The 26,242-nt window shown below is 35.8% G+C and overlaps 1 protein-coding gene across 1 annotated transcript; it reads left to right on the forward strand.

Annotated features, from left to right (window-relative positions):
* Positions 1-3,060: 3,060 nt before the first annotated feature.
* On the forward strand, positions 3,061-26,057 carry nagpa (N-acetylglucosamine-1-phosphodiester alpha-N-acetylglucosaminidase). Its single transcript, XM_030158853.1, has 12 exons — positions 3,061-3,218; positions 4,877-5,082; positions 6,037-6,304; positions 11,161-11,300; positions 12,169-12,277; positions 16,551-16,679; positions 16,849-17,054; positions 18,672-18,719; positions 19,064-19,192; positions 20,366-20,497; positions 22,200-22,281; positions 24,385-26,057. The coding sequence occupies exons 1-12, from the start codon at positions 3,142-3,144 to the stop codon at positions 24,650-24,652; spliced, it is 1,794 nt and encodes a 597-aa protein (XP_030014713.1). The 5' UTR covers positions 3,061-3,141; the 3' UTR covers positions 24,653-26,057.
* The last annotated feature ends 185 nt before the right edge of the window (positions 26,058-26,242 follow it).

The raw sequence follows: 26,242 nt of genomic DNA on the forward strand, positions 1-26,242 counted from the left end.
TTCATCTGGTATAATTTTGGCTGTGTTAGGGCACAGGACATTTTCCAGTCTCTCTCTTGAGAAAATTTGGAATTCACATTTTTCTGATAAATCATCAGAACACTGAAAAAAATGACTACCCTTTAAATTAATTCAAGACTGTTGACTATAAAATATATAGATTTACTTTATTTATCCCAAACTGGGAAATTACATTTTATTTTTATTTTTATTTTTATTTTTATTTTTATTTTTATTTTTATTTATTTATTTATTTATTTTATTTTATTTTATTTTTTTTTATTTTTTTGGGGGGGGGTGGGGGGGTATAGATAAAAATAGCATAGATTAATATTTCTCTGGGTCAAATACTCTAACCAACTTCAGTTTTGATCAAAGCTATCAAACGCTGACTAAGTTCAAGGATTTTAACCCCTTTTATCTGTTTTGTCTACTCCAATCTAGAATAAAAACAATTGCACTCATGTTGTCTGCAAAATGATGACAAAAATGCACAAAATCTGAATGTAATAATCAGAAAAAATGAATAAAGAAGAACTGAATATTCAATAAAACAAACAAACTCTTAATAGAACCATTAACAATACTCCAACAAAAAAACTGAAAGAAACAAAAAAGAACGAAATAAAAATTACAGGTAAGTGGACAAAGGTTTGATAAAGTGATTAACAAAATGAAAATTTTAACAGAAAATTATATATATACAGGGTGGGGAAGCAAAATTTACAATATTTTGAGGCAGGGATTGAAAGACAGTGTATGACCAATTAGTTTATTGAAAGTCATGACAATTTATTTGCCACAAGAAAATTTCCATAATAGAAAATGTTTTTATTCTATGTGTCCTCCTTCTTTCTCAATAACTGCCTTCACACGCTTCCTGAAACTTGTGCAAGTGTTCCTCAAATATTCGGGTGACAACTTCTCCCATTCTTCTTTAATAGTATCTTCCAGACTTTCTCATAATAGTTTTGCTCATAGTCATTCTCTTCTTTACATTATAAACAGTCTTTATGGACACTCCAACTATTTTTGAAATCTCCTTTGGTGTGACGAGTGCATTCAGCAAATCATACACTCTTTGACGTTTGCTTTCCTGATTACTCATATGGGCAAAAGTTTCTGAAAAGGTATGGATAATAGTGTTAGGTATGATTATGACATCAATATATGTTTGGTTTCAAAACAATTGACGTAGTGCCTGCTGAGAAAAAACAACTAAATGTTCATTGTAAATTTTGCTTCCCCACCCTGTGTGTATATATATATATATATATATACATATATATACATATATATATATATATGTGTGTGTGTGTGTAAACAAAAGACAATTAACAAAATACACTAAAACAAAATGATTAATAAATCAACAAAACATAAAAAGTTAAAAACCATAAACAACAAAATAGTTGAAAACTGAACAAAGTAATCACAAAATGAACAAAATGACCAGCAATTCATTAATAAAATAATACACAAAATGTATAAAATTCTAATAGACTAGGCAACAAAATTATACAAACACACAAACAAAATGATCAAACATGACTGAAATGTACAAAATAATCAAAGACTAAAACTATTTAATGAAAGTAAAACCAAATAGAAAAGCTTCATTTTAGAAACATTTACTGATTGAAGGTAAATAATGTTGATTTAATTCTTGTTTTATTCATTTCTATTCATATTGTTAGTTATTTTGTAGATATTGTTGTTTATTTGACTCTTTTTTTTTTTTACTTAAATTAATAAAATAATCACTAACTCAGGCAACAGATTCTAACCTTCAACTAAAATCAATTCAATCTTTGTTCTTGCTGAACATTGCTATTCTTTTTTTATTTTCAGCAGCAGGAGGTGAAAATATTGACTTCATAAGTTTTCGTGACGTTGATGTGAGGAGACAGTGGACACTTGTGTTTTAAACTGATGATGACTTAATGTATATAATATTTTGCTATAATAGGTGATGGAAACATTTGAAAAAGATTCATTGCAGTGACAATCATTTTCATTCAACAGTTGTATATATAAAAAGATCTTGCTGTCAAAACATCTCCAAATAAGCAAAGGTGAAGGTGCATACTAACAGTGAATGAATGAACATGTGAAACCTGTTTGGTTTTACATTATCCACTGTTATTTGTGTTTGTTCTCATGACAGATGACGTGTATTTACATGTAGTGTCAACAGTCAGCAGTCCATAACGTCATGTGACTGGGCTTCATAAAGTTATAATATTGCATCCAAAGTGACAACTTAAAACTGACTTGTTTCTTTCAAAATAAAAGTTCTACTAATGAAGTGAAGAGGGACCAGGGGACACAGTCTGACCCCCTGTCCCACATGTTGAGACAATGTGCCATATTCTGATTCAGGAAAGGATACATGACTTAAAGCAAATTAAACTCAGGTTTGCACCCATATGTTCCTAAATATTAACCTGGTCTTCAGAAAATCTGTAAAACAAAATGTGCATCCCGAGATGTTTCCATCCCGTACCATTTGTGTGTTAATATTGGTAACAGTGTTGTGAAGGTTCCTATGTAGATTTAATTTTAGTCTCTCTTTTTAAAATGCAAGATTTAAATAACTATTTTAGTCGCTTCATCAGTAAAATGCAGCTCATTAGATTTGATTCCTTTTTGATAACTTTCATAGTGTTTTAAAATTGAGAGTAAAGCTGAAAAGCCCTAGAACCAAAAGGAGTACTCATGAAACCTTTCTGTTATTTTATGTATTTATTTATTTATTCCTCGACAGCAGGAGACCAACAGTGAGTAGTATTAAGAAGATCTGTGGAGCTAAAATTTATGATACTTGCATTTTTGAGCAATTAGTATTTTTAAATATTTTAGTTTTGAGGCTTTAATTTATTAATTCAATTCATCTGAGTTTTACGGCATTTTATTCTTATTTTGTAAATAAATGAGAAATATGATTAATTATTAAAATGTGTTGCCACATATTGTGTTTTGATGTCATGCTGTTCTTGTTCAGACTTTTATTTTATAGGCTAACCGGAAGTGACATATTTTAATATAGTTAGTTTACAGTGATGTTGTGGTCGGTTAGCCGGATGATGTGGGCTCCAGTCGGAGGAGAAGGGAGTGTGGCAGGGTAATTATCTTCCTCATATGGCAGCAGTGTGGGTGAACTGTGTGTGGCTGCTGCTATGGCTCCATGTCCGGCTGTTGGAGACCAAAAACAACCCGTAAGTGTTTCGTTTGTGGCTGTTTTGAGCTAACGGCTAATGCTAAACAGTTAGCTCCTGTCAAGCAAAGATACACCTTTAGGTCACTTAATTCTCTAAAAAGTTGATTATTTCTCTTAGAAATCGTAGGGTGGAATTATTTTGTTAAGGATATTCTTATTTTAAGTAAACTCCAAACGACAAAGTGGTTCTCCACAGACACATAAACCGTAGTAATCCATGTTAACTTTAACAGCTGTTTGCCTAAAGTTCCTAAATGTGACTTAACTTCACTAATTTGTCCACAAGCTTGTACATGTGTTAAGGTCACTTTGTTAAAGTTTAGTAACAGAATGCTATTTGTACCTCTGTCTTTGAATGGTTAACTGAAGTATTGTAAATGTTCTACTGATATTTTATTTATTTTGTCATTATTTTAAACAGAGTGCAGGTTTTCGGTTTGAGTTAAACGTTTTGTTGAAGCCGAGTTTATTCATCTCAGTGAACTTTTCCTAGTAAAATAAAGAAGGTTAAATAAACTTTTAGACACTCTCATTTTAATACATTTATCATATGGACAGTGTTCTGTGAATGTAAGTTGTGCAGAGCTGAAATTTTAATATTTGTTTAGGAGATAATGATCAGGACTTTGTTCCTCATTCATTGGTTTCATTTCAGATTAAGGAACGAATTGTCAAAACTTGGCTGCAATTTTACAATTTGGTCATGAGATGGAGCTATTGGTTCACAACAGAGACAAATAATGACACATGGTGTTGTTGCACATTAACCTCCTGAGACCTAGGAAAGAAAATGTTTTGGCTTTTTTACGTTAAATATTTGTCTTGATTGGAAACGGCATGATGCAACAGGTTTTTCAGATACATTTTTACGTCATATCCTTTTCAGTGAACCATGTATCTTTTTCCAAGCAAGAATTACATTTAAGATATCTGTTGTAACAAGATAGATAGATAGATAGATAGATAGATAGATAGATAGATACTTTATTCATCCCATAGGGAAATTTACAGGTTCCAGCAGTATCCACAAACTTAAAAAACAAACAAACAGTAGTAATAACACAATAGTAAAAACGCAATCGTAAAAAACATGCAAACATTTAAACAAAATGAAAACTTTAAAAATAGCATTTATACTAAATCTGGTGAATTTATGACAAAGTTGTACTGTTTGCTCATAAATTTGCACTTTCCCTTTCTAATAAACAAAACAAGAAACAACACCCATAATTTATTAATTAACCTAAGGATTATGCAGGACATTGGTATTGACTAGCGTTCCACAAGTAATCAAATGTCCAGATTGAGGGTGGTTTAAGGTGAAAGGATTGCACAAATCAGGAAAAATATATAAACACAAGCTGTGCTGATAGACAACTTTACGCGTCTTTACTTGGAATTTTGATTTTGAAGGAAAACAGTGGCAAAAAACTAAATTTACAAAAGCTGAAATTACCTATTTTTTTTTTATGACTAAGTTGATTTTGAGTTTAAAATTTATTTTTCAGTTACTTAGAGCTTGGGTTTAACTGTTATCCACTTTTCTTTTGCAGTGATGAGTATAGATGGGATGATATCAGCGGACAAGCTGTTTCCAGCTCCAAATTATGAATATTATTGCTTTGTTTTTCACCATGTTGTTTCTTCTTTGTGTAGTGTTTCGATGCTTGATGATGTCCTGCTGCCATACGCCCACGGTCACGGCCCCTCCCACTCCCACCGTCATGTCAGGGACTGTCAGCCTGTCATCCATGGCAACACCACCTACGAGAGCTGGGCCTCCAGTAAGCACAGCGGGCTGCCAGAGGCCGAGTCCTCTGTGTTTGTGTCAGAAATAAAAGGACCCGACCGCTGGGTTTATGGTCAGTCACATTGTCTTTTCCAATGCTGTTAAACTTTTAAACAATTTTATGAGAATTGATAAACAAGAATACTCAGTGTAAGTACAGGTAAATTAAAAAGCGACATAAACTATTGGGAAATACTACAAATGTGAAAATGAGAGGCATGTAAATAGTACTGGGTTTCAAAAAACCTGACTTTGTAAATGTTTTATGGAAACAAAACTAGTGTTTGTTAGACCTCAAAGATAAGCTTTGATATGTTTTCAATATGCAGTCGTTGAAAGATGAAGTTATTTAGGTTTGATGAAATTCGATTTAATCTGGCTTTGTTAACTGTGAGAACTCAGCTGAGTATTCAGTCCTTCAGGGTGACCCAGGATAAATTGCAGTTCTGAGGTATCAATAATTTGGACAAATACACAGTTGTGGAAAAAGTTTTTGGACACCCTTAAAATATATTTTAAAAAAATCTCATATATTATCATGAAAATATTGTGGAAAAATATTTTTTATGCTTCAAAAGGTGTGGCTGTATTTGAGACACAAACAAATGCATGTTTTGGTTTATTGTTAATAAATAAATGAATAAATGAATAAAAAGTCTGACAGTCTCAGCATGTCATGTCCTGAATGTGTTTCATCATCTTGCTTTTTTGATCTCGATGAAACAGAAGACATGCAGAGGGGAACATAGGTTTGGAGAATGGCACAATACTTGGCAGAGTTCAATGAATGAAGAGAGTCTCAATGCAATATATCACAAATGCATGGAGTGTCCAAAAACTTTTTCCCTCCACTGTATCTCAGGTCATGTTCAAATGTGTCCTGACTGATCAGACCTTGCACTGGGGCTTAAAATGTTTGACTACATTTGCTAACATGGATGTTGATGTCAGGTCTGAACAGGGCCTTTGTCCCTAGGGAACAGACGAAACACTCTCATATCTCATCCTGTTGCTTGTTTCTCCTCAGGTCACATGACAGTGGTCCACGACCCTCTGAGGACGGTGTCGGTGTTGGAGCCCGGCGGCCCTGGTGGTTGTGGGATGAAGAAATGTGCAACAGTGGAAGAAACAGCCAAAGCAGCAGGCTGTCTGTACGCTCAGAATGCTGGCTTCTTCAATACTTTGACCTGTAAATGTCTGGGTAACGTGGTGAGTGATGGGAGGCTGATGCAGGACAGCGGAGGAGTGCAGAACGCTCAGTTTGGAATCAGAAAGGATGGCACTCTGGTGTTTGGGTAAGAAGTAAAATTAGCAGTGTGTTTGTAAATATTAACTGTGTTTTATGCTGGGCTGCACAATTTGATGAAAAAGTCATATTGTGATTATTGTGGACAGCTTTATAATTTGTATGTGAGTTTGTCTGCTTGGTCATTGAGGAAAATACAAAGATTACTGACCATACTAACATTAAGTAGCATAAAAAACTCTTCAGCATTAAAGGGGCCATATTTTGCTAAACCCACTTTTATTAGTCTTTGGTACATTTATTTGTGTATTTGGACCCTAACAATTCAAAAAGTTTGAATTTGAACCCTCCAAGTGCTGCAAAACTATCTTTATATTCATTTTGGAAAAAATTGATTGGATTTCTACAACCCATTTGCTTAATTTGTTACGTCTATAACTAGTTACGTCACGACATTTGCACATATAAGGTCAAGACTTCGGACAAACATTTCTCTGAGTACGACATAATTATTTGTCAGTAGCAGCGGTTGTAGTCCATACTGAAAATATGTCCAAACTTTGAGCCGATTACGTAAAATGTTCAGTTGTTTGTTGTATTAACAAACACAAGTGGATGAACAGGACAGAAAGCACAGTCAACAACCTGGAGGGGGTGGGGCATGAAGTGGCTCATTTGCATTTAAAGGGCCAGCGCTCAAAATTACCTTTCTGGTGTCATTACTTGTAAATAGGGTTAAAGATGGACCTGTGGAGTTGAATTAATGAAGAATTCAGACCCAAGCATAGCATTTACAGTTTATGTAGACCACAGGGAAATGTTTGAAAATGCATAATTCCATTTAAAAAGCCAAAATATCACTCCTTTAAAAAACTTTAACACAGATTATAAACACGTTTGCTTTTGCATGTTTTACACAGTAACTGCTTTTGTACCCTAGTGTCACTGAATGTAATATCACGAGACACACTTGACCTTGAAGTAACGGTCTTTTGCAATATGCTACACAGGCTGAAACTGTGATCGTGACTGTGGTTGCATTGATTATGCACCTCTAGTTTTATCACAGTGTTGTGATATGAGTTGGTTCAGAGCTCAAAAACACATTTCAGTGTGCAGAACTGCTTTGACCCCTGTGAAGTTGTTGATACCACTAGAGTTGTTAAATGTCGAAATATACTTGAAAAGGGGTTAAGGGTTTTTAGTACTGTATTGTATGTGGCTGATTGATGCTTTCAGTTGTTTGAGTCTGAAGTTCACAAGGATATTTGAAGAAAGCCCTCTGAGGTTTCTCAGACGCTCAGGTTACATATAACATGACAATGTTGTCATGCCTCTTCCCTTCTTTTCTTTCCCCTTCTTCTTTGATGTATTTTTTTAAGACCTCTTTGTTGTCTAAATGAAGGATCAGTTGTGATTTTACTGGTTAAGTGCTTTCTTAATATATATGAGTTTTTGTTTCCCTGAGCCTATGTTTATTAAAGACTAGAGTCAAAACAGTAAATACTCTGTGTGTGTTTTGCACAAATTCAGTAGTTAGTATGTGCATAATATTTATTGATGATAATTAAAGTTTCTTTAATATTTCAGACCTTTGTGAAAGATGCAGCCTTGACGATTTAGTAAGACAACAAGTAGCTTTTTCACAGATAGATAAGACAGAAATATTTGGGGAAAAATCCTGAAAATAAAGCACGTGTTTTACAACAGCCTACATTTTGATAAGGCACATGCAGTCATTTGTTCTCCTCCGTGTAGAAGAATAACATGTTACATGAAGTCAAACAGCTTTCAGTTGTTTTTCTTTGCATATCTGCAGCTGACCTCACATTTCACTGCCTCTGGCCTCCTCTTGTGCTTTTCTCCCAACTGAACCACATTTGCACCTGACTGTCTTCCTGTTTGCTCATTCTACCAACTCCGAACCTCTGCTTTTATTTGATAAACAACCCAGAAACACCAGAGATGATGAGTTCATATCAACATGACTCGTTGCTGTAATATGCCAACTGTGGTGACAAAACCAATATACACATTAAATAGTATTTATCGACAATTTAATCTCCTTGAAATCTGGAATACAACAAGTTTTTCATGAGTCATTTATCTGCTGAATCATATTTATCCTAAGAATGGCTATAAAAATCTGCATTTCATACTTTTTTTGGCTCTATTGAGTGCATGCCACATTTTTAGTAAAGCAAATCATGCATAAAACAGTCTCATTTGTAATTATGTCGTTCAATAAAAAACAAAATAAAGGAAGCAGTAAAAGTTTAATATGATGTAAAACAAGCAAATCCTTAGAATAGAACCCTGAAATGAGGTTATTGTTTGTATTTGAGCTCTCAACTCTGATTATCTCCATGTTTTTCTTTTTAGTCCTTGATCCTTGTATCTTTTCTGTGTGTCTACAGTCTATTGCAGTGGCACTGTTTGTGTTGGTATTTTACCTTCCAGAAGACATATTGTGTTTTAATTGGACTCTTCTGAGTATATAAACGATCCTTTCTCGGTGTTAATATTTGCAGTTTAGTTATGTTTCAAATGATTAACTGTGAAAACAGGTTACTGTAATTTCCCATTCACAGCTCAGTTGTAGAAAGACATATTTTAAATGGCACGATGAGGTCAACACTCGGCCACCGCACAAACAAGTGCATGTGCCCGCACAGTTATCTGTAAACTGTGAAAAAGTCTATTCAGCTTGTTTGTTTGGTATCTGAGGTGAGTAATGCTGCTGCCACATTCAGTGTGAAACCAGAGAGAAGCTCAAATAAATAAACACAGATGAACCATAACCGCACTATAAACTGGTTACAACCAGACAAACATTATCCACATACAAAACAGAAAACATCAGGTGTGACACATGGTTTATTATGAGTTACAGACCCACTATTTACTACAAAGATTACATTATATGCAGTGGTTCCTAACCTCTTTTGGCTTGTGACCCCATTTTAACATCACACATTTCTGGCAACCCCAGACATTCAAAATGGAGATTTTTTTTTTGCTAAAATTAATTTGTTTTTGATCATGGAATAGTTTGCTATACTATGTTGCAAATAAACGTTAATTTTAGAGGACATGTAGTCTATATAATGAATATTATTGTGGACGGAGGCGGAGAAGGCAGGTGTAGATTACTGCACAAAGGGAGACTTTTATTTTCCTTGGTCAGGATATGTACAGTCAGTCCAGCTTGGATTTACAAGGCTGACAATTAATACTGAACAAACAAGAGCTCAAACTATGAATTATGAAAGAGCTGCAGCATCTGAAACCGACCACAATGAACATTTGACAGATTAACAGTACCACAGTGCTTCATTTTCACAACCACAGTTTGTCTGCTGTGGATTGGGATTGTCTCTCTCAACTCATCGTATATTTTTTATTAGTAATTTTTAAAAAAATGTTATCAACTACTATAAATTTCAGGCGACTCCATTTGAATTCCAGGTAACCCCACATGGGGTCCCGACCCCAAGGTTGAAAAACACTGCATTATATGTGTCACTACTGTGAGCAGGGTTTTTTCAAGCAAACAAAATAACAACATGGCCACGGCGCTCAGAATTTGTCCCTCCGGCTATTGTGATGTCATCATAAAAAATGATGTAATTGCACCAAGACTGACTGAGTAGATTACATTGTTTTTGACCATATATAATGTCTGTAAAATGCATGAAATAGTGATCACATCACAGGTCATATCAGGGTTTTTAATACTGGAATTAGAGCAACAATAACACAATTCTGCAAGTGACCTAATTTGTTTTATCATTTGCCTGTTGATGCATTTTTAAAACATGTATGTATGTAGTATTTGATTAATTTTCTGAAATTCAAGGGCTGATATTATTATTATTAGTTTTATTTAAGGTAGAAAAGTGAACAAATAGATAATGTGTATATTTTTGGATGAGTGTCTTTATTACATGACTTTAGTAACTCTATGATTTGATCTTAGTACATTTTTCTTTAAAATGTTAAGCTCTGTACAAGATATGACCACAGTAACTTTATATAATATATCTTTCATCAAGCAAAATCAGGGAGAGGCTGTATGACAAAGTCACTGAAACTTATAGTTGCCCATTTTCAATAGTATAATTAGTAGAAATCCTGAAATGTGTTGCTTGTAAAAAGAACAAAAAAAACCAACTACTGCTTACAACAGCCACTGTGATCGACACACCCGTATTCACGTGACCACACTGGTACCACCTCTGCCTCATTTTGATCCAGTTTAGTTACAGTTTGGTAAAAATATGATCCTGTTTCAACTTGGCAATGCTTCTGTGTCAGAAGGGGCAACAGAACAGTTTCACACCAGTGGAAACTTAAGCCTCTGAAGAACATTTCTGCTAGCTGTAAAGTTAACCGAACCTCATATTAATATGATATCAAGACATTTAAACCCTTTAGTTTTATTAGTAGTTACTAGTATGATTCACCACCGGGTTATCTCATCTTTGTGTTATCATCCCATCTATTGAAGTTGATTCTGTAATGATGCAAAATAGAAACAGTTCCCCTCTAAATGCATTAAAAGTAAACTAACAAGCCTGTTTTGAAAAATGTAAGGAGAAAGTACAGATATTTGTGATAAAGTGAAGAGAGTCAAGGTCAAAAGTTGTAAATAAATAAATAAACACTCAAGTGCACATACTTGAAACCTTCATCCTGACCTGTGACCCTGTCCATCACCTTTTGGATGGATTAAGATGTAAACAATTGGAAACACTTGAAAGCAGGATGAAATCAGACTAAACAAAAAACCTTAACATGACTTTGTACTGGAGAAAGATGCAATAGAGTGTAGAATATAGACATAGCATCATGGTAATTGTAGTTTTGATGCTGAATTTGTTTGTTCTCCTCCTGTCCTTTCAGGTATTTGTCAGAAGAAGATGTTTTGGACCAGTCCAACCCATTCATCCAGCTGGTCAGTGGTGTGGTGTGGCTGCTGAGAAACAGAGAGGTTTACATCGAACAGAGCCTGAAAGCAGAGTGTGACAAGATGCAGGAAACAGGTACAACATCCATATCTGTGTACATTCACATCTGCATTTACATTCATGTCTTCTGGGCTAATAGTCAACACTTAGAGGTAACATTTACTGCCCCTCTACTACAGGAGGTAATTTCAGTTTACCAGCAGAAGAGCAGATTATATATTATATTAAAACATATCTATAGAATGTTTTAGTAGAATTCTGGTATCAAACAAAAATAAGAACAGTCCAAGACTTAATTATTTGGAAGAAATGACTGATTTACATGCATTACAGTAACCTTTTTGCTGATTTTCTTTCCTTGTGTCATGAATTTAATATTTGCATGAACTAAGACTTTAAACATAGAATAATATTAAATGGATCAGATTGTACGTCAAGATGAGAAAAAGATTCACTTAAGACAGACCTCCTCACACCAAACAATTCAGATGACAAAAGAAATTCATGGTTTTGCTCTTATGGTGGAGATTTGTCAGCAACATTGAAATAACATTAAAGTCATGTGGTTTATGGTTGACATCAGCTAATGAAACTCTGCTGAGATGTTGTGCTCCCAAATTCAGATTCTATCTACAACTACAGATTATAACTTCCTGGTCTTCTTCTGTTAAAGGTTTGCATGTTACCGATTACAGAAATTTCTCTCTGTTGTCAACAAATATGACAACAAATTCGACTTAAGTTAAAAGAGTAAAAAGCACAAACAATTATCTCGACCTGAGAAAAATTTGATATACTAATTCAAAGTCCACACATGCAAAAAAAAAAGAACCATGTTTATGTGTTTGCTAAAGGTCACTCTTCAGGAAACTGACACATTGTAGGTTTTAGGTGTTTAATTATTCAAAACTGTAATGCCAGCCTTTCTTTTTTTGTTTTGAAGGTGATTTCCGCCACTTTGTGGATGTGGTGTCGGCAAGGACGGCAGTGGGCCATGATGCTGAGGGCAGAGTGATCCTGTTCCACATTGAGGGACAGACTGGAGTCAGAGGGTAAGACAACAGGGACTTGAATGTCCAAAAGCCCCATTTACATTTTCTAGAACAGTCACTTTACAGTTCTTTCCTCTTCCTCCGCTCATTTAATCAGCTGTAAAAATGGACCAATTCTTAGTGGAGTTTGTATTTACCATCCAGCGAGTGGATCAGATGTTTATTTTCACTCCAGTGACAAATAAGAGACATGGACGTGGTTGAGAGAAAACATATGATAATTTATTCCATCAACACAAAGTGACTCGCGCCCTGTGAGTCAATATAAAATGACCCAGGAGAACATTAAATATGCATAGTCTGATTTTGCACTACCAAGAAAGAAAAACAAGCTCCATTTGAGGTCTTTGTATTTACCATGAGAAAATAAATGGGACACAGATCTCAGGGGTTTCCCCACAGTTATAAGGCTTTGGAACCTGAGCTAATGAACAGAAAAACTGCTGGGATTTCTCTATCATACAGGAGAAAACAAATACTGTATGAGCCTGAAGGGACAGCGTCTTTTCCTGAACACAACCTTCTTAAAAGTGATGGATTGTGAATTGTGTGTTGACTTCATCACTGAGTAGATATTAGGCCCAGTTCACTAATCATTTTGTGCAGTGCCTAAGCTAAGTAAACGTAAAATCAATCAATGTTACTAAGCTTTTTGGCTGTTACTTGTTTATTATTTACACAGTTTTTCCAAATTTTATCAGCAGAAATGCTAGTAATAGTAATAATTCTGGTCCAAAATTATGTAATATATATTTTTATGGAAAGACTTGGTGAAATTATGTGACAGCAAATCCACAAGTTTGATGAAATAATAGGTAAAATTTTCCTAGCAGAGGACTTTTACTCAACACCCAAGCCCTCCAGAAACCTCACAAACACACTGACTTCAACAGTATAGGCTCAAAATGTTGCATAAATGCATAGATTTATTAAACAACAGCAACAGAAAGCCATCACAGCATCTAAACCCTAACAAACCTAAGGGAAACCGTGGAACTTCAGAGAGTTTGGAATGAATTTGTCTTATTGGTCTGTGTGTGTCATTAAAAACACACCAGTGAGCCTTGTTATGTTAATTTTAACAAAACAGCTCGAAATTCTGTTAATGACTGTCACTCTTTACTGCATTTTGGCGCAGTAGATGGAATTCACCTCCATTTTACCCTCACAACCTGTGCTTTTCTGATTTCCTAGTTGTTTTTTTTGTGTTTTTCGAGATTAATCTATTGTCAGGTTTCAGGTTTACAACTCTCTCCACAAAGACTAAGTAAATAAAACTGACATTGATGTTCGTGGATGGACAGGGAAGAATTCCACGTGTCAGTGAAAAGAGATTAGAGGCAGAGATAAAATGTGTAAGACTATTAAAGACGGGGGGGGGGTTATTTTCTGAAAGGGTTCCCAACAGACTCACATCACCTCATCAGGCTAAACACCTTCTGCAGATCGATTTTATTGACTTGCCTTTCCTTCCATTGGCTGCTCTTTCCAGTGACCCTGCACTGACTCTGAAGATTAATGTGATAGTGGTAGAACTGACAGGTCTGAATATATCTACACCATATATCTACACACCCCCTCACACTCCATTTGTGCCTCATATAGTAGTCCATAAAATGTGTTTTGATTCAATGCCCGGTCAAAACATCACTCTTATGTTGTGGCTTCAGTCTCTTACTGTGTTTTTCCACATTATACAGTAGATAATTATTCAGTAAAAATATAAAATGATTCCAATTCCATGCAAATTCATAAATAAACTGTTAAAAACAACCATTGACCAAAATGCTGCATAGCTAAAAAAAAAAAAAAGAGATGATAAGACAAAGATCAGTTTGAAGACAAAATGATATTGACGGAAGCTGCTTTACTGTATGTCTCAGAATTAATTCCCCAAACACCTACATTTCCCAAAAAACTGTTTTACACTCTCACTAAGACTTTTACACTTTTCTGATGAGGATTTAATGTTCTTAATAACAGACAGAAGCAGCTTTTTGAACAAATTGTGACATAGTGAACATTTAACTCATTGTTCTGGATATTCCCATAAAGCATGAAAACCTGGCTAGTTGTAGCAACAAGCAAACATTTCAGAGGGTCACTTAAAATTCCCTTAAATAATTAGACAGTATATGGGTTCTTCTATGAAACAGGTTCATTTTGGTATCTGGCATTTTACCAGCTTTTTAGACCCAATAATAAAAGAGAAATTTAGACATATTTCTCCCCAGGATGTACCAAATGATGACCTCAGATAAAAGCAAAAAAATTATACTCTTGCTCTGAGCCATCCCAGAATTAATGAATTTTTAATTAAATTTTGGGTCTAAAAATAGGATCAAAATTGGGACATGAAAAGCTGCTTAGGTGTCAGTGCATTTTATCTAGAAAACATGGCTTGAAATGGTCTTATATACCACTATAAATAAAGATACTGTTAAATATGACGATCCTAGTGGTTTTTCTAATCCAGACATGTGGATTTTTCATTAATCTCAGTCTTATTCCAGGTTTCGTGTGTAACCCATCGTGTCCACTCGAGTTACATGCGGAACCTGCCCATTTAAACACATATAAATCACAATTGATTTTGCAACAGCAGTCATTTTTGTGAAACACTCTCCCTTGCGTAATTAATTAGATTCCCAAAATGTACCTGTGAGAAAATAAAGATACTTGAAAAAAATAGTAGCATGTAATTTTTGTGTCCTTTTTATCATGTTACATGCAGATTTTTGTGCAAAAAAAATATAAAAATGTGTTTTATCTGAAAAATAGTTTCTCTTTGATCTCAGTAAATATTTTTAAAATAGACCCAAAGTGCTTCCAAACTTGCGTCATAACATTCGTCTACATCTTGTTTGAATTTTTAGCCCCTCTGTCCTGCCTTTAGGTACCAGTTTCATAGAAGCACCCATATAGAATCACAGCTATTCTGAGGAAGTTCTCATAGTTAAACATCAATGACCAAAGATCGGATTTAAAACAGGCAATGTAATGGACAGAGGAACATACAGGTGACAGTTGTTCCACAGTTTGGGCAAACAACATACATTGACATTTACTTAGACATCATGTATTATTTCTTAGCAGCACTAGAGCTGTTTCTCAGCAGCACCACAGTCTCTTTATTGACACTCTTGCAGCTGTCAAACAGCTAATATTGATAAGAGGAAAAGGCTCATTTCTTGCAGCTGTAGAGGTACACCTCCGCCATGTTGGACTGAGGACTCCAGTCTCCTCTGTGCTTCAGCATCGATCCTGATTGATCTTTCCAAAAGCTGATCGTATCTTGCAATCTTAATGGGATAAGTGTCTGTTAAAGGTCAGAGCAACGAGTCCATGTAACGATTTGTAAGTAAACAATAAAATCTGCACATCAATCCTAAAACATTCAAGGAATCAGTGAACGCAGGTCAATGCAGGGTAGATGTTCCTCCTGTTAAAAGATGAGCTGCAACATTTTGGAGATCATGTGCAAAATGATGTAGAAATAACACTGTAGAAGTGACCTAAACAATGTAATGGAACTTAACTTCAGTTACAAGCCTTGGCTAGAAAAAGATTTGAATTAAGAGTTGATCCACTTGTTTGCTGTTCACTTGTTATACTTGGTTTTAGATTTGGATCAAGGAAAACTTTGCATTTCAGGGTCATCACAAACCACATTAAGTCCAAATATCACATTTTAAACATTTCTACTTTCATTAAAATTTTGATAACTGTACATTATTTAAGCCTTTTTAGATTCTCACACATAAATAATAAAAACATCACAGAAAAAAGTATGTGTGAGGGTTAGACAACACCCAATAAACAAAGAGTAATTGCCACATTTACAGTCTGCTCACCAATGGATTATTCATTATTGTTCCACATAAGTCTTTCAGTGATATCTGGTTAGCACTGGACATTTTATTTAAAGGAAATGGAAACTGTCTACTGGATAATGGTCTTGATGCATTCCATACACAGTCTCAGAGAGTTTTCATGTTGGGTCTTTGAATTTCCAATCATGCAGGTGGCCTGATGGGAAAGGTGTTGTTGTGGATCTGTGTTTTCATTCATTTGTTTTAAAACAGATGTGATTTTTAATTATAGATTTAGTGATATTTTTTATATATCCAGTCATTAAGCAACCATTGACTTATTATGGAATTAAAGATAAAATAAAACACTTTTAACGACACTCTATCCCTGCAGGCAGAATCTATTATCCTATTTGTGTATTTTAGTCTGTATTAAAGTCTGTTCTTCTGTGTCTGTGCAGAATGAATCTCTGGGAGGTGGCTGAATTTCTGCAGAAACACGGAGTGATCAATGCCATAAATCTCGACGGAGGCGGGTCTTCCACATATGTGAATCATGGCTCATTGGCCAGCTATCCATCTGATCACTGGTCAGTCAATAAGACCTTAATTCACTGAATGAAAAAATAGATTTATTTCAACCAGAGACATATGTTATGTGTGTTAATGTTTTCCTTTCCTCTCTTGTTAGTGTTTAAAGTAACTGCATAGTATAGTAAGATATATAATATAGTAATTACATTTATTTATATTCTCCAGTGCATCTGACAGTATGTGGCGTTGTGCCCGTCAAGTGTCCACCATCCTTTGCATCCATAAGCGGCGCTGCCAGCCGTCAGACTGCAGTGGACATGGTGACTGTGTGGACGGTCGCTGTCGCTGTCAGGAGGGCTGGCAGGGAGATGGCTGTGACTCTCTGGTGTGTCAACCTCCAGCCTGTGGAGCCCACGGAGTCTGCACTGCCAGTAAGTGTGAACCACAACAACCAGGACGAGTGTAGGTACAGAATCCTAAAGGAGGAGGACGAAGTACAGAGAACTAATATTTTAATGCATTTACTTTATCTCACTGACTTGTTATCTCGTCAGTAAATATTCTGCGGGGATGTCGCAATCACCATGTCTGTCAGTTTTTAGAGTGAAATAGGAAAACCATTTAATATTTTTTCACCAGACTTGCTGTAAGTTATCAGCCATATGTTGGACTGGCCCATTTTCCAGTTTTTTCTGTCGTAAGTTCATGTTGGATGTCAAGCTGTTTGTCATTATTTTATTGCTGAACCAGAGCTGAAAAACTATTCCATTATAAAGCTCTTGTAAACAATCAGTACTATGTGTCTCCTGTCACTTCTAGTCTAGGAATGAAACTGAACTAACATCGGTATCAAGTATCACCTTTCCAATTTCATGGATTAGTGGATTTATCATCGTCTGAGTTGGTCGGCTGTTATCAGACTCAGGAGTAATAAAGAACAATCACAAAGTTTGATGATGAGACACAGGGATGAGTTTGAGTCTAGTAATGAACCAATAATGTTACAGGATAATATTGTTTCATTACCTCGGTCCAATGACATCCTCTTACATTCTGTGTATAAGCTTTTTACACAAAAAGTAATAGATTCCGATGTATCCTCCCAATAACAAGTGACATTTCATTAAGTTAAGTAAAATGTGTATTTTTTCTATGTTATAGTAACAGATTACAGTTAGAGCCTCCACAGACGTTTGGGTCCTTTTGTTAAAACTATTGTTTCCTCTGTTTCCTAAAGAAGAAACATGATGAGATTCTAGTGTTTCTCTACACCACAGACAATCAAGATAAATCAGAGTGTACATTAACATGCAATACTGTTTATAGGATGAATTCACTTCCACTCCTCACCTGTGTGGAGGATTTAATGGCAAAAAGTGTAGAAATTCAGCTGACTGATTTTTTTAGCTTACCGGCTGATACACCGTAAGCTGTTGTCGTCATGCGGTGTCCGCTGCCGTCGTCTGTCGTCCATTACAAAAATTTCAATCGTCTTCTTCTCCGAAACCACAATTCCGATTGACTTCAAACTGGGTATATAATTTCTTTATGATGATGTCAACAAAAGTTAGTGAAATTATTTGGATCCGGATCTTATTCTGGATTTGGTGCGACTTTGAAAAATTTTCCCATTATAAGAGATAGGAAGTGGATTGATACAATAAATCAGTAAGTATCAATGATATCAAGTTGGAATCTGAATTTTTTACAGATCTGATTGGAATATGACCAAAATATGGGCTATTTCTGTAATATAATAAATACACATAACTGGGTGATCATAAATGGCATCTGGATACATTTCCCAAAGCTTTTAATTTGGCCGGTAAGCTACAGGACCATTGGTCCTATTTTTTAAGAGTTAATCTGCAATTTCTCTAAAGAACAGGCTGCATCTCAAACACATTTTACAGAAGTTTATCAAAATTAAAGCTATAGACATATTTATATTTAGTTGACGAGTTGTGTATTTCCATGTGAATATATTGGAATCATATAGTAGTATTTTATAGTTACACACTGTGTGTCTGTGTGTTTCCCTGCTGCAGAGGGCTGCGTTTGTGATGCTGGATGGAGAGGAAAGAACTGCAGCCAAGGTAATCAGGACCTAATCATATGCTGAACACAGTGTTTTTGTTTTCTTTAAAGAACCCCGTAATTGATCAGTAATCTGAAAGCAGCTACACGTGACATTATTCATGAGGTGTGACTTGAATATTGATTGGAATTTTTCCTGCTGTTTTATTACAGACATTACTCAGTCAAAACATAAAGCACAAATTGAAACATAAATGAATAAATAACAAATACCAAAAATGATAAAGCGACTCCGTTCAGTTTTCAAACATCACATCATGCCTTATAGTGCAGAAAATCACCTCTATTTAACTGAATTACTCTTGTCCTGCTATAAACATTTATGTGTTTTCCTCTTTTAAAGTGTGCCTCCAAGGTTTCTACGGCGACAGCTGTAAACAGACCTGTGCCTGTGCTAACAATGGGTCTTGCGATCCAGTCCATGGGCGATGCATCTGCCTTCCTGGTTTCCATGGCAACAGCTGTGAAAACGGTGAACCTCTTTGCATTTGTATCAAACATGTATTATGTTAATTCCCTCCATATTTTCTTCTCTTTGTATTAACTTTACTCTCCAACACTTCATTTACCAATTGTTTTAAAACGTCCTATGTAGTCTGGCTGGATGTTCTCTACCAGAATGAGGATGTTTATTTCCATTGCACAGTGGCAGGAAAGCATTTCTTCTGCTTCCATCTTATCTGTGTACTACCTTTTTGGATGTCCCACTCACTATGTGGAAGATCAACCTCTGGGCTGCAACTGTATACTGCAAATAGGAAGTTTTGACAAAGACACACACCTTTTTGTGGTGTTGTGTTATGTAGGAATTTAGTCATTTTAATACCGCAGTATGCTTCCTCAGACATGTATGAGCCAACAAAACAACCACTCTCCTGACACTATTTTGCACAACAAGTCACTTTTACTGAGCTCTGCATTCAGCTCTGCGCAAGGCAAAAGTCATTCCTATAAAGAACTAGACAGAGAACTTTTTCTACCCCAGAATGATAGTGGATGGTGCCACATAGTGTGAACATAGGTCTGGATATGTTAAACTGTGTCATATACAGTACTACGCACAAGTCTTAGGCCACCTTTGGCTTTGTTGTATTTTTAGGGTTGAAAGAAACATGCATGTTTATTTTTCATTCTTTTGTTTTCAGATACAACAAGAAAATACAGGGAATATTTGCACAGCCTTAAGAGACACACAAAAATTGAAGTAAATGGTTCCTAAAGGTTGAATCTTCTACATAGTGTGACCTTTGACCTCATGACAAGAAGCAGCTCAATTAGAAACATCTGGCATGTGTTGAATGAAACCTGTATAAAACATCATAAACTTAGTGCAATAAATCACATATTGTCTGAACAAAATAGTTAAAGATATATTAAGTGCAAAGGGAGGTCACAATAAATACTACTAGTTTGGTTTGTGGAAGATATTTTTTTTCTCCCTGAAACTTCAGTTTTTACTGCTGTACATACTTCACATATGTATAGATTGGAATACAGAGACTGAGAAATGCATGTTTGTGGCCACTGAAACTTTACTAAATCAACAAACCTAATGTTGGACTGTAATTGTACATAAGCGTATTCGTTTTATGTCTCACATATGTTGAAAAGTTGAATATACTCTTTCTGTCTCTCTCTCTCTCAGTGTGTCCTCTGGGTTTCTTCGGTCCGTCCTGCTCTCAGGAGTGTCGCTGTGATGACATGTGCCCATGTGACCCACAGACAGGAAGCTGTAACATCACAGTGCAAGGACAGGCCAACTACACCTTACACAGAGGTACAATCAAACACAGCTGAAAATATGAAGGACACACCTAATATATGAATTAAGATGCAGGTTTTTGGGCAGAATTGACTTTCTTTCTGGCTGCAGCATCTCAGTGTTTTGTTTTCCCTCTTCCTTAAATTTATTGTACATAAAGATATGAATCCGGCCCGTTTACTACTAGTTTGTACCAGCCCTGTTTTCTGAAGACAGTCACTGTAGGGATTTACTAAAGACATGCCGTTTATGTCTTTATTTTGACCCTAGTGTCAGAATTACTCAAGTGCGGTTGCTTAAAGACAACACAAATTAAATGTCATTTATTGGTTTTTACATTGTGATTTTGAAGATATACAGACCACGTACCAGCATCATCCCAGTTGAAATGTTTTGTTTGAGATGAAAAGGGTGAGGATCGGCTTTTGTTTTGTGATTCAAGGATTCATATTAACAATTCAAACTGTTCAGTGCACTTAACTTTACTTTCCTAACTCAGGTTTTTCCTCAGTTTTCAGAGGGTGTAGGTCCTGTCTGAGTTTGTGGAAGATTTATCCACACAGTGAGGCAATAAAATGTTACATTTTATAAGTTATAGCTCAACCTGCAGCCTTTATAACATTAACACAAAGACTGACTTCAACAGGTGTGTAAATTAACAGAGTCAAAATAGTGAAACAGTGTGTGAGAGGGAAACCGACAGATAAAGTGTTTGCATGATGTGTGTGAGTTCCCTGTCTGCTAATGTTTGAGTATTTGCATAGAGCAGAAGTGAAAACAGCTCTGTCTTTGTTGATACTATCAGTCCAAACAGATCAGGACAATATCTTCTCAGCTGGGAGCAACTTCATTCACACATGAGCTTAGAAACTGATTTTTATCTTTTATACTTGTACCATGTTGGTGCAACCACAATATCAAATATGTAAAAATGCAACATGAGCAGAAACACATTCTTACTTATAACATCAGTGATTTCAGTAAAAAACAAACAACCTTTCACTGGACTGACATCGCTTTAGTTTTTCCCTTCTTTACCAGTGATGTCACTTGCATTCTTGACTAATACTCTATATTCCCAGGCTTAGATTCAGATTGACTTTTCTACCTGCTAATTTGTCAAAGTGACTTGAGGTCTTTTGTGTACAACTTTCTGGTGTTGCAGATCCTTAAACCTAATCCTGTCCTTTTACTTACTCACATTCTCACATAAATCCAACCGTTGCACAGTGATGCATATATATTTATCTTTATACTTACCTGCAATGACATATTGAGAATAAAATGATTTGTCTAGAACTTGGTCTTCAACATAAAATGAGCTTGAAGAGCATTAAATTTTATGTCTGATGCCTGTAGAAAAGCAACACAGCAAGTTGTAATGTGTGTAAACTCAACATTCAGACGGCTGGGAGTTGTACACCATTAATTATTTATTTAAACATCTGGAAAAATATCTCGCAAAAGAATGTATGTTCTCAGATCCAAGTTCAGGTGTCAGTTTTGGGTCAAAACGGAAAGAAAAATATCTTGTTCATCTCCTTTTTTTTTGTTGCTTTCATGCTCTTCTAAACCACAAAATGAGCCTCATTTGCCCAAATGTTCACAGACAGATCTAATTAAAGAAGTTGAAAACAGTAATTATAGTATAACGATAGCTGTCTTGCATCACTCTTGCTCTTCTTCTTCCTCATTTTTTTCCTTTGTCTCTTCACAGCTGGACACTGTTTGGCCAAACAGATGTTTACATCATGGAGACGGGAGGAAGACGTTCACAGAGAGCAGCCTTATCTGTCAGAGTAAGTGTCATGAGCCCATGTGACCTCTGACCTTTTGACCTCTGTCATCTGTGTGTCCAATTATCCTGCACCTAAAAGCAGTACAAGATTGTATCTGAAGATTAAACCTTAACGTTTTGAACAAAAATATGTAAAGGTTGTATAACAAAGAAGAGCTAAACAGCAGTAAAGGGAATTAGGAATATTTATTTGGTGTTTTTGAATGAATGTAGGCGGATCGAAAAACTATCCCGCAAATGTAATAAATGTGTCGTGAGCCGAGGTGTGAAATCTTTTCTGCGTGTCTGCCAAATGCTTGTAAATCCAAAGCAGAGCTGGTTTAAATGACCTCCAGACGTTTAGAAACACATTATTCATAGAGTCTGCTTTATGTTAAACCCGTCAGTTTGGTGTAGAAATCAGTTTGCAGTCCTTTGTTCTGTTCTGTTTTTATTCACTTTAAAGGAGTGATATTTTGCTTTTTTAAATGGAATTATGCATTTTCAAACATTTCCCTATGGTCTACATAAAGTGTAAATGCTATGCTTGGGTCTGAATTCTTCATTAATTCAACTCCACAGGTCCATTTTCAACCTTATTTCTGAGTAATGACATGAGGAAGGTCGTTTTGAGTGCTGGCCCTTTAAATCTGAAGGAGCCACTTCACACCCCACCCCCTCCAGGTTGTTGACCGTGCTTTCTGTCCCGTTCAGCCACTTCTGTTTGTTAATACAACCAACAACTGAGCATTTTAGGTAATCAGCTCGAAGTTTGGACATATTTTCAGTTTTTACTACAACCGCTGCTGCTGATAAACAATGGTGTACTCGGAAAAATGTTCGTCGGAAGTCTTGACCTTATATGTGCAAATGTCGTGACATAACTAGTTATGAAACATAACAAATTAAGCACGAATTAATACAGGTTGTAGAAATCCACTTGATTTTTGCCAAAATGAATATAAAGATAGCTTTGCAGCACCTGGAGGGTTCAAATTCAAAGTTTTTGAACTGTTATGGTCCAAATACACAAATAAATGTACCAAAGACTAATTAAAGTGGGTTTAGCAAAATATAAGCCCTTTAAATAAATCCCTTATTTTCCGTGTCAGATGGTTGATGAGGCGCAGCACTCAAAGGCGTCCTTACCTTTCACATGCAAGTGAGGGACTGGTAGCTGTTGCTAGGGTTTTTTAAAGGTGCAGATGGAACAACGTGCAGTAATTATAAGAAAAATGATCAGAAACCTTTTTACTTCCACCAGTAGAAGGCAGTGTGAGTGTTGGTGTTACTTTTAGGTGTGGTTCTCTTTCCGCACCACACAGGTTTCCTCCTCTTTCCCCTACCATTAAAACAGCTACATGTAGTTTAATTCTCCTGTCAGTGTCTAACCACGATGCTGATGAAGATCTGGAGTTGGTCCTTAAGCAGCTTCAATGGCTGCTCACTGCTCCAGTCTGTGTGTTATGTGCTTATGCTAATGCTAATGCTAATGCTAAAGCTAATTGCTAGGCACTGTGTGTGTGCATCAGAATGAGTAAAATCAAAGTTAACAAAGTGAGTTAACCTTTAACCTTTCATAAATGGTACTGGTTTTTAGTCAAGTAACAAAAACATTTTCACATCATAGCCTAAACCTAAAAAACCCAGGAAAAAGTATTTTTACAACTGAGAAAATGATGATTTGGATTGTGAATCATGGATCTACTTACACATTATTTTTTATTTGGATCTCTCAGTCCCCTGACATATAGAAATTTTTTTCAATCTTTTCTAATGTGATTCTTACAAAACTGATATAAAAATACAGTATGTTAATGAAACACAGCTATAAACTGATACAGGGGTTATTTTCTGTATTTTTGTTTTGTCTGAACAAAAGAAAATAACCCCTGTATCATTTAGATAAGAAGACAAAATGAAAATTCTTGAACTACGTCTATAAACTGTTATAATCTGGAGATGTGTCCGATAAAAATATTTTGTTAAAAGTCTTTTGGGACCAGTAGAAGCTCAAACAGTGGTAGTTCCATGAATCTGCAGATCAACTAGAGATGATGATGATACAAGTTTAGGACCTGAACTCAACCTCAAACCTCCTCTAAACCTGGTCGTTTCTCCGCAGACATTCGTGGATGGTGATCGCCGTTGCCCTGTTCTCTCTGTTGTCCATCAGCCTGTTGGCTCATATCATTCAGGCCTGTCGTGGATCAGCGGCGGCTCGCTTCCCTGAACGCCGGGACTACTCCTACGTCCCGCTGACCAACATTAACGGAGTCTCTTCACGTGGAGGAGACAAAGCAGCTGGAAAATCTGGGATCGGTGAGTTGGGACCGGATGACTCGGACTCTCAGGATGAGCTGTGGTCTCCTCCTCGCTCACGGATATCATAGTAAGAACAAGTGAAGACACTGGGCAGGGTCAACTTGATAAGATAAGCTGCTTTTTTTAGCAGCTGCTGGACGTTGTTTGACTTTAACCAGCGGACACAAGGAACGGCACATATCACCTGCAGCTTAAAACTGAGTCTAGAGGAAACTTTAAACAGTTCTGCTGAAAGGAAAAACAAACTTTTGAAGCACAACTATTCTGTTACGTCTGCAGAAGGGTCTGCAGCTGGTCAGGTGTTCGCTCACACATTGTTTACAGCCAAAGCCTCTGAATGTGATCATGAACAGGTCAAAGATTTATTCACTCAGAAATCGCAACGTTTTCATCCGTTCTGCAGCAGGTACGACCAGGTTTTCCATGCACGAAAACACACTGAACCCTGAAGACCAAAACAGACATGACAGTTTTTATCGGATGTTCATATGAGCTTCTCTTCTGCACTGACCTCAAAGTCTGAATGTAATAAAACAACATGATTTATGTGCAGACTGTGAGGCTTGTCAGCTAAGCACAATTTTCCTGCTTGTCAAGATGCCACGAATATTTGTTTAACACCCGTGTGATAAAGTGTCACCAAACTATGACGGTATATGAGAGCCATAGATTAAAAACACAGAATAAAGAATGTACAACACATAAGGAGAGGATCAGTTTGAGTTTTCCAGCACAAGTAGGGGTTAATATTTACAGAAAATCATTATTTCTAAATTAAAGTTGGAAATTTTCAAGGAAAAAAAATTCTTGAGAGTTAAGACGTAAATTTACAAGATTGGGAATTTTTTAGATTCGAGAAAACACTCACAGGTTTGCATGAAAAGAACTTGAATGTTTTTAGATATAAAGTAATAAATGTCTAAAAAGACTTTTTGGTTTATGAGAATCTGATACCGAGATTAAAGTCAGAAATGTACGGAGGAAAAAACTATATATGTTTTTTAAATTAAAGCTGTATGTGCACAAAAACAGCAAATTTTTGTTTGAGAAACTAGTGAGAAAGTGAAAAACAAACAGGGAAAATCTCTTGTATATGAAAAAATTAAATATTTTTGTTAGTTTATAAAGTCATATATTGATGAACATTTTGAGGAAAAATTTTTTTTTGTTTGTTTTTTTAAATATGCCACTTCATTCTTAGAGACTCTCTGACTGTTTTCTTGTTATTTATATGTTTATTTATCAATTAGTTTTACCTAAAGTGGCCCTGATACACTGTCAAAGGGGTGAAATTCTGAGAAATTGGATAAATTAAAGATGTAGATTTATGAGAAAAAAACAAATAAATTTCCATCAAAACTCACTCTCGGCTCTGTATTTTTACATGGTTTTTTTTTACCCTCATTGCTGTTGTGCTAAACATTATCAAACTCTTATCAAATAAAGCCTCAAAGTGGGAGGAGGTAGTTCTGACAGATGACGTCACCGACTCTGATTTATGTGAAACTGTGAAAAACACACATAATGTGAACACTGAAGGAGACAAGTCGATAAAACTCCCTGGTGAGTTTTCTGTTTGTGTGTCACCGTTTTCCTTTTCAACAGGATGTGATTATATTTTGTTCTTATCTTTCGATTACATTCTTACCGGCTTATTT

The sequence above is a fragment of the Sphaeramia orbicularis genome, chromosome 16 (assembly GCF_902148855.1).
Source record: "Sphaeramia orbicularis chromosome 16, fSphaOr1.1, whole genome shotgun sequence".
In the NCBI taxonomy this organism is placed as follows: domain Eukaryota; kingdom Metazoa; phylum Chordata; class Actinopteri; order Kurtiformes; family Apogonidae; genus Sphaeramia; species Sphaeramia orbicularis.

Excerpts from the sequence above, each read along its gene's own strand:
- nagpa (XM_030158853.1), top strand. The coding sequence starts at position 3,142 with ATGGCAGCAGTGTGGGTGAACTGTGTGTGGCTGCTGCTATGGCTCCAT. Across the intron at positions 18,720-19,063 it reads AGGAAAGAACTGCAGCCAAG|TGTGCCTCCAAGGTTTCTAC; the intron begins GTAATCAGGACC and ends CCTCTTTTAAAG. Across the intron at positions 20,498-22,199 it reads CAACTACACCTTACACAGAG|CTGGACACTGTTTGGCCAAA; the intron begins GTACAATCAAAC and ends GTCTCTTCACAG.